The 8,611-nt window shown below is 62.3% G+C and overlaps 2 protein-coding genes across 3 annotated transcripts; both read left to right on the plus strand.

Moving 5' to 3' along the window:
- The first annotated feature begins 341 nt into the window (after positions 1-341).
- On the plus strand, positions 342-4,878 carry SLC34A1 (solute carrier family 34 member 1). 2 transcript variants are annotated; one of them, XM_061456700.1, is made up of 13 exons: positions 342-642; positions 857-973; positions 1,119-1,301; positions 1,539-1,667; positions 1,739-1,882; positions 1,992-2,103; positions 2,190-2,385; positions 2,562-2,657; positions 2,767-2,866; positions 3,104-3,271; positions 3,358-3,547; positions 3,707-3,831; positions 3,938-4,878. In XM_061456700.1, the coding sequence occupies exons 1-13, from the start codon at positions 357-359 to the stop codon at positions 4,861-4,863; spliced, it is 2,772 nt and encodes a 923-aa protein (XP_061312684.1). In that variant the 5' UTR covers positions 342-356; the 3' UTR covers positions 4,864-4,878. The 2 variants fall into 2 exon arrangements, with proteins under 2 accessions (XP_061312684.1, XP_061312685.1); XM_061456701.1 differs by lacking the exon at positions 342-642 and having other exon boundaries at positions 1,589-1,667.
- Positions 4,879-4,887: 9 nt separating this feature from the next.
- On the plus strand, positions 4,888-7,797 carry LOC133271004 (alpha-2C adrenergic receptor-like). The gene has a single exon (XM_061456704.1). It carries the CDS (start codon positions 5,466-5,468, stop codon positions 6,492-6,494), a length of 1,029 nt encoding a protein of 342 aa, XP_061312688.1. The 5' UTR covers positions 4,888-5,465; the 3' UTR covers positions 6,495-7,797.
- The last annotated feature ends 814 nt before the right edge of the window (positions 7,798-8,611 follow it).

Genomic DNA, 8,611 nt, shown 5'->3' on the forward strand with positions numbered 1-8,611 from the left:
TGCTGGCATGGGTTGAGACAGGCCATGTGGCACCATCACCAGCAGCGACAGGGCACAAGGATCACACTGATGCTGATGTAACCCACCACCAATGCCCAGGCAGCGAGGACCGCACGTCCTGTGCAGAGCTGATGCTCAGATGGTTCCAAGGAAGGTGGATGTGTGTGTGGCCTCTCCTCCAGTTTGGGACACTTTGACAGCACCAGCACCGAGCCCTCCTCCTCTGGTGCAGGGCATGAAGAACCCAGCACCAAGTGATGGAGAGCTGAGGCTGCTCTAGCATTGCCTCTCAGGCACTGGGCTCCAGCTCTGCCTTGTCTGACCTCCTACCACTGGCTGCCACTTGCTCAAGGCCGATGCTGAGCCTCAGGCAGGGAGAGGTGCACCGGTACCCGGTGCCATGTGCCCTATCCCACCGCAGTGCTGCAGCTGATGGGGATGCTGTGGGGTTACCCATTAACTGCAGGAATTTCTGGGGAGGAGGTGAGCGGCGAGCAGAGGCGAGGGGCAATGCAGGCTCCTTAGACTTTGCTCTTGGCATGAGTATAAAGGGCTGTGGTGTTTCGCAGGCTACTTCGCTGGAGAGACATGTGGATGTGGCATGTGGACACAGTGCTGCCCTGAGTGCCAGGCCAGCCTCAGGTGAGCAGGCCACTGGGCAGGAGTGGTCCCCTCCCCATGTCTCCTGCCTGCCTTTGCAGGAGCTCACTGGGCTGGCACGGTGGTGACTGGTGGGCCAGGGGACCACTGGGTGATGGGATGGTGCTCCTCGGTGGTGCCGGCACTGCAGGGATTGGGGAGGCTTGTGGTGGTCATTGCAGCACAGCTGTGCTGACACGAGGCTGCCTCTGCTCAGCCTCAGCAGGAGCGATGCTGCCGTACCACAGGGAGAGCCCGGTGCTGCCTCGCTGCCCGGTGCGGGCAGGAAGGGTGATGCACGGGCCCCAGTTCGCATACTGCCCCAGCCCCCAAGGTAGGTGCCCCCAGTCTCCTCCTCCTCCTCCTCTTCCTCACCCCGCTGTGCTCAGCTCTGCTTCTGGCCAGATCCTGGCCCAGGCAGTTCCCGGCTCTCCTCTACAGGAGGATGGGGCTGTAACACGGTTGTCCCCTCTCCCCAGCCCTGCACCGGCTGCCGGGTGCCCACTCCTGCCCCTTCACTGTGGGAGCGGTGCCTTGCCCTGACCATGGCTTCCTCTGTCCCGGCTCCCCGGGGCGCCTGCGCGAGGGCCGGGAGCGGTACGAGCTGGACACGCTGCCCTGGCAGGGGCCCCGGCTTGGTCTGGATGAGCTGCAGAAGCCAGGTGAGACCCCGGGCACACAGCACCCGGGTTGGGGAATACCACAGAGACCTGCCAGAGGGAGGCAGGGGGCACAAGGCACTCAAGGGTGGGAGGAGATGGATGGGACCCAGGGAGTGGTGGCATGGCTGGGGACACGAGCCGCATCCTGCCATGGGAGGATGGTGTAGGGCTGCGAGAGCCCAGGGAGCCAGGGCTGCGCCACAACCAGTGTTTAACACTTTCTCTTGTCTTGTGCAGAGCTGGGGTACTGGGCCAGGGTCCAGTCCATCTGTGTCTCCCTTCTCAAGGTGCCCCTGATGTTCGGGTTCCTGTACCTCTTCGTGTGCTCCCTGGATGTTCTCAGCTCTGCCTTCCAGCTGGCTGGAGGTAGGGTGGTGGGGGTGCCTGGGTGCCTGGCACCCACTGTGCCAGCATGCTGCTGCTCATGCTCCTTGCAGGCAAGGTGGCAGGAGACATCTTCAAGGACAATGCCATCCTCTCCAACCCCGTGGCTGGGCTGGTGGTGGGCATCCTGGTGACTGTGCTGGTGCAGAGCTCCTCCACCTCCACCTCCATCATCGTCAGCATGGTCTCCTCAGGATGTGAGTGCCCCCACAGGACTCCTGGGTTACCTGAGACTGGGAATAGGGTAGCTGGATGGGATCACCCTGAGCCAAGCCACATGGGGCTAACAGGTCTCTGTGTCCCCAGTGCTGGAGGTGCGCTCTGCAATCCCCATCATCATGGGCTCCAACATCGGCACCTCCGTCACCAACACCATTGTGGCCCTCATGCAGGCTGGTGACCGCAGTGAGTTCAAACGGTGAGAGCTGGTCAGGGCAGAGGGACCTGGGGGGCTGGGAGCTGCTCCCCAGGGGCCACCCTATGGTGATGGGTTCCTCTGCACAGGGCCTTTGCCGGTGCCACGGTGCACGACTGCTTCAACTGGCTGTCAGTGCTGGTGCTGCTGCCGCTGGAGGTGGTGACAGGGTACCTGCACCACGTCACTCGCCTGGTGGTGGCCACCTTCAACATCCGTAGTGGGAAGGATGCCCCTGATCTGCTGAAGATCATCACAGAGCCCTTCACCAAGCTCATCATCCAGGTCTCCTCAGCTGTGGTGTCCCCAAGGGTGGTGTTCCCAGGCTGGTGGATGTCCCTTTGACCGTGGTTGTATCCAAGCGTCCCCAGGCCAACAGTGGTGCCCCCATCCCAGTGATGTCCCCAGGCTGCGGGTGCTGTCAGCCCCAAGGGCCCCCTCCAACCCATGTGTTGTTGCAGCTGGACAAGTCAGTGATCACCGGCATTGCAACGGGGGATGAGAGCCTGCGCAACCGGAGCCTCATCCGCATCTGGTGTGGTCCTGCACCTGCGCAGGTGAGCAGCCCATGGCTCTGCTGGGGCCACTAAACCATCCCATGGAGCGTGGCAGGAGGGCAGGGGCTGAGGATTCTGTGGAGGCACTGCAAACACCCTCTCCCTGCAGACAGCCGCTGTGGATCTTGCTCCCCCCCTGAACTGCACAGGCCCTGGCCACTGCAGCACCAAGGGCCTCGAGAGCCTCCAAAACATCACCAGGCAGAAGTGTGAGTGGGGCTTGGGCAGCACTGGGGAGCAGAGGTCATGAGGCTGGGGAGGTGCAGATGGGACTGGGGGGCTGTATGTGGTCTGGAGAGATGCTGGGCATGGGGCTGGAGCGGTGATGTGATGTAGGGCCAAGACATGTTGGGGCTGGGGTCCAGGTGTGGGGCTGTCCTGGAGGGCAGGTTTGTGAGCAGGGCCAGGCCGGCCCCAGCTCCTCTCCCAGCCATGCTGTGGGGCAGGTGAGCACCTCTTCACTGACACGCCGCTGCCTGACCTGGCCGTGGGGCTGGTGCTGCTGGCCGGGTCCCTTGTCGTGCTCTGCACATGCCTCATCCTCCTGGTCAAACTCCTCAACTCCCTGCTCAAGGGGCAAGTGGCTAAAGCCATCCAGAAGGTCATCAACACTGGTGAGTGCAATGGAACCCTGCCTGCCCCAGTCTCCATCCCTATCCCCACCTTCCATCCCCACAGACCCCTCCCCATCACCATCCAGGAGCTACAGGCTGCTCCCAGCTGATGTGTCCATGTCTATGCTTGTGTCCATGCCCATGCCCATGTCATGGCAGACCTCCCGCACCCTCTCAGCTGGCTCACCGGGTACTTCGCCATGGTGGTGGGTGCTGGGATGACCTTCGTGGTGCAGAGCAGCTCTGTCTTCACCTCAGCCATCACACCCCTGATAGGTGAGTCCCAGCCATGCCTTGTCCCTGCCATGTGCTGCTCCCAGCCACAGTGGCCCATTGGTGCTAATTGGAGGGCTGAGAGGAGCTGTGCCTCCTTGTGAGACTGTGGGAATGGCACTGGTGAGGAGTGATGGGACGGGATGGGTGCCTGTCCCACAGGCCTAGGGGTGATCAGCATCGAGCGCGCCTACCCACTGACCCTGGGCTCCAACATTGGCACCACCACCACCGCCATCCTGGCTGCCCTGGCCAGCCCGGGGGACAAGCTGGCAAGCTCCTTCCAGGTACAGGCAACCCCGGAGGCATAGCTGGGCTGGCGGGGGGCACTGGGCAAAGCAGGGGCTGGGGGAAGCCCATGTGCCCGACCCCCTTGTGATGCCATCCCTGCAGATCGCCCTCTGCCACTTCTTCTTCAACATCTCCGGCATCCTGCTGTGGTACCCCCTGCCCTTCACCCGCCTGCCCATCCGCATGGCCAAGGCGCTGGGCGAGCGCACGGCCAAGTACCGCTGGTTTGCCGTGCTGTACCTCATCATCTGCTTCCTCCTGCTGCCCTCCCTCATCTTTGGCATTTCTATGGCTGGCTGGCGGGCACTGGTGGGGGTGGGCGCACCCTTCCTCAGCCTCCTCTTCTTCGTGGGGTTGGTGAACGCGCTGCAGGCACACAGCCCTGGCCGCCTGCCCAAATGCCTGCAGACCTGGGACTTCCTCCCCACCTGGATGCACTCACTGCAGCCCCTGGACCGGCTCATCACCAGGGCCACCCTCTGCTGCACCGACCGCTGCCGCAGCCCCGAGGGCTGGGAGGAGCGCGAGGGCCCTCCCCGGGACAAGGCCAGGCTGGGGCTGGACAACCCCATGCTCTCCTACCCCGAGGAGGTGCCCGGCTCCACCGTCCGGATGGGCTCCCCTCGCCCGCTCCCACACGGAGCCACCCGGCTCTAGCCGGCACCGCTGCTTCCGTGGCTGCCCGGTTTCCTCCATCCCTGCTCAGCTGGTGTCTAATAAATGCTGAGCACCTGCGCCCTGCATGTGTGTCTCTGGCTCCTGCCTCTGCAAACCCTGTCAGAACCACAGTCAGAGCCACCGGTACCAGACACCCACCATGCACCCTCCTGTCCGTACGCCACCCCTGCACAGCCCAGCCCTGCGTGGTGCCCAGCACACCACACACTGCACCCATCACACTGCTAGTGCAATGGGGACACACACTGACAAAGCCACAGCCGAACCCTGCACCTGCAGTTTGCAGCCAGATTGTACCAAAGTGTCATGGGCAGCATCTTCTCTCACCTGCCTCGTCCCCAGAGGGCTGAGATGGCCGGGTCTATGTCACACTATTATGTGCCACAGCAGCGTGTCAGTGGGGCAGAGCTCCACACATGATGAGGCATGTGGTGCAGCTGGAGAAGGGCTGCCAGGCTGGGCATCAGCAGAATGTTGGCTCAGGACAGTCAGGCAGTACCCTTGGCTCACCGTGCACCCTGCTGCCTGTGGCAGGAGCCCACCCACCATGGTGAGCCCAGCAGAAGCCCTTTAAGTGTTGGCAATAATGGCGTCTCCCACTGCCTGCAGACGCTTGGGCTCCTGCCAGTGTTATTTATCAGCCTGTCCCTTCCTCCTTCCCGCCCGCCCTCCTCCCGGGCTGGGACCAGCCCAGCCAGCAGGGCTGCGGTGGGAGCTGCTTCGGGGCTCCCAGCGCCATCAGCTCGAGTGCATGGCCAGGTGACTACTGGACCAGGACGACCTCTCCTTGCCACCAGACCAGGTCAGTACTGGAGCTGTGTGGCCGGGACGGCCACAGAAGGACTCAGCGATGCTGGGGCTGTGGCACAAGATGCATCGGGGCTGGTGAGCAGGGCACCTGTGGTGGGGAACAGCCCCATGGGGCTTCATCCACCCGAGGGGCTGGGCCAGCATGGAGCCAGCCGATGCCCTCTCCAATGCCTCCGGTAATGGCAGCAGTGGCAGCAGTGCCCCACACTCACCTGCAGCCATGGGGCTCATCCTGCTGGCCGCCCTGGCTGTCCTGCTGGCCACTGTGTTGGGCAACACGCTGGTGGTGGTGGCCATCTCCACCAGCCGTGCCCTGCGGGCCCCGCAGAACCTGTTCCTGCTGTCCCTGGCCTCAGCGGACATCCTTGTGGCCGTCCTCGTCCTGCCCTTCTCGCTGGCCAACGAGCTGATGGGCTACTGGTATTTCGGGGGCCTGTGGTGCAGCCTGTACCTGGCGCTGGACGTGCTGCTCTGCACCTCCTCCATTGGGCACCTCTGCGCCATCAGCCTCGACCGCTACTGGGCCGTCACACGCGCGGCCCGGTTGAACCTGCGCCGCAGCCCTGGGCGTGTGAAGGGGATGATCGGGGCGGTTTGGGCTGCGGCGGCCCTGGTGGCACTGCCACCGCTGCTGTGGGCCCGGCCGGGTGGTCGCGAGTGCCAGCTGAGCCAGGAGACATGGTACGTGCTGGCCTCCTGCACTGCATCCTTCTTCGGGCCCTGCCTCATCATGGTCACCATGTACTGCCGCATCTATCGCCTGACCACCCGCAGGGCTGCAGCCCTCCTCGCCACCCGCTCCCTGCGCCTCGCTGCTGCCAGCAAGACGGAGCCAGGGATGAGGATGTTGGGCTGGAGGCACCGGAACCAGCACCAGAGCGTGTTGCTGTGCCGCCGCCGGCTGATGCGGGTGCAGGAGCGGCGCTTCACTGTGGTGCTGGCTGTGGTGATGGGTGCCTTTGTGCTGTGCTGGTTCCCCTTCTTCTTCACCTACAGCCTGGGGGCTATCTGTGGGGATGGCTGCCACATCTCCAAGCCCCTCTTCAGCTTCTTCTTCTGGATCGGGTACTGCAACAGCAGCCTCAACCCCCTCATCTACACCCTCTTCAACCGGGACTTCCGAGCTGCCTTCCGACGGCTTCTCGCCATCCCCTGCCAGCACCGCACCTAGGGACACACCAGCACATGGGGGATGCAGCTCCCAGCCCTGCTTGCAGCTGGCAGTGCCCGGCCCCACCATGGACCCTGGACTGCAGCGCTGGGGAGCACCTCAAGGTACTTTGGAAATGAGGGTTTGAATAAAACGAGGCCAAAGCCTGTGCCCAGGGCTGGCATCTGCCTCCCAGGAGCCCAGTGAGCGGGAGCCATCACCAGGCCTGCTGTGACCCATCTGTCCCCCTTGCAGCATGGGTGACCTGCCAGTGATGACAACTCACCATGGCAGCTCTGGGAAGCGCCAGCCCTTCCATTGGCAGGCAAACCCCAGTTCCTCTCCCCATCTCATGACACCCAGCATCCTCATGCAGGGGACAGACCCCAGGCTGCTGCAGGGATATGAAACCCCCCACATAGCAGTGTCACCAGTGCCAGGGTGAGCTGGCCATGCCACCGCAGCAACCCAGTCCAAGACCTGTGCCATTCAGCCAAGGGCATCCCCTCTCGCTTCCCATCAGCATGTAGCTGTGCCATGCTATGGGGGTTCTGTGGGTGGTATGAGGGGTGTGGGGCTGGGGTGGGACACCTCACATCCTGCTCAGGGGCTTCACTGGGATCTTGCTGCAGGAGGGAAAGGAGGAATGACATCACAGGGCTGGAAATGCCGTGTCCCTTGGGAGAGTGTGGAAGATGGCACAGCATGGGAACAAGCTCCGGCACAGCCTGAGTTGCAAGAGGCCACCAGGGGAACTACAGGGTGAAGACCCGGGGTCAACCACATCCCCCCAGGGGTGGCAGGGGCCCTGCACCCGCCCTGCCTTGCTCACTGCCCTGTGCTGCGCCGACACCCAGGGGTCAGGAGCTGCTCCACTTCTCCAGCTTTATGCTCAAAATAGAAAACCTCCAAACATCGGACTTTCACTCATCTAAAAACAGCCACTGGCACCTGGGAGATGGAGCCCAAGGAATGCCATTCCCCACCGTCCCCCATGTTCCCTGCTGGGGTGGGTGCAGCTGGTCAGAGGGTCTGGAAGGGATAGGGGTACTCGCAGAGGCAAGGATCCCATGGCCATCTCCTGCACCTGCTGGCCCTACACATGGAGGCTTGTGGCATGAATTTTGGGGTCAGTGGAAGCTCCCAGTGGAACGGTGCTGGGATGGGGGCCTCGCACTGATCCCCTGGATATGGCTGGTCCTGGTGGTTGGAGCCCGGCTGGCCCTGTCTGCCGAAGGAGCTGCCCTATCGCTGCTGCCTGGCTTCCCCTCTGTGGTCGCCTTTCTCCTTCTCATAATTAAACAGCAGTTTGCTTCTAAAAATACCCAGGGAGATGAGGGTGTCTGATGGGGACTTGGGCAGGGAGAGGAGCACTTGCCAAATGGGAACCAGCCCCATGGGCAGCACCCTGGGGAGTGTCTGGCTCCTGCACCCTGACCTCATCCTTGCACAGCACTACTGGGGCTGACACAGGGAGCAGGCACTGTTCGTCCTTCTGGGCGTGGATACACAGCTCCAGGATGCTGGAGGGCAGGAAGAGACAGGGACCAGCTGGACTGAGGGCACCCAGGGACCCCTCTACTTGGGCAAGGAGTCACTGACACATTCAGCTTGTTCTGGCAACAGGGTGACATAAGAGCCACCAAAGGGAGCTTCAGGCTGATCTCTAACACATCAAATCCCATGGGCTGGACACAGTCTGGGAGCACCTGGTCCCCCACTTTGCCCCAGGGACTACCTCTGCCTGGAATTGCATCCTGCATTTTCAGCTGGTTCTTCAGTTTCTCAAGATTATTTTTACTTACTCCCCTGATTTAAGCCCTCTCCAGCAAGGTCCCCTCTGCACAGCTAAAAAGCAGAGTGCCAGTTCCACCATCTGCACTGCCACCAGCTCTTATGGGGACACCAGGACCCCTCTGGACACTCATGCTGCTTCAGCAGCATTCCGTGGCCAACAACTCTTGCCATGGTGCTGCAAAACGCCAGCTGGGAGGAAGCGGAAAGTAGCAACCTAAGGGTTAAGTGTGCAAATGCATGGGAACAAATTCATCACATTTGAAGCTCAAAATAAGTGTGTGCCACCTTTAAAAGGAAAGCAGCTCTAAAAAAAGAAAGCTCACGGTGTGAGCTCATCTCTC

The sequence above is a fragment of the Pezoporus flaviventris genome, unplaced genomic scaffold, assembly GCF_033815535.1.
Source record: "Pezoporus flaviventris isolate CSIRO_AGI_PZ_B2104156 unplaced genomic scaffold, CSIRO_AGI_Pfla_v1 ptg000023l, whole genome shotgun sequence".
Classification (NCBI taxonomy): domain Eukaryota; kingdom Metazoa; phylum Chordata; class Aves; order Psittaciformes; family Psittacidae; genus Pezoporus; species Pezoporus flaviventris.

What these genes read in the sequence shown, in the direction of transcription:
- SLC34A1 (XM_061456700.1), top strand. Translation starts at nt 357, where the DNA reads ATGCTGAGCCTCAGGCAGGGAGAGGTGCACCGGTACCCGGTGCCATGT. An exon ending in GAGTGCCAGGCCAGCCTCAG is followed by an intron (nt 643 to 856) that starts GTGAGCAGGCCA and finishes GCCTCTGCTCAG; the next exon opens with CCTCAGCAGGAGCGATGCTG. An exon ending in GTGGTCCTGCACCTGCGCAG is followed by an intron (nt 2,658 to 2,766) that starts GTGAGCAGCCCA and finishes CTCTCCCTGCAG; the next exon opens with ACAGCCGCTGTGGATCTTGC.
- LOC133271004 (XM_061456704.1), top strand. Translation starts at nt 5,466, where the DNA reads ATGGAGCCAGCCGATGCCCTCTCCAATGCCTCCGGTAATGGCAGCAGT.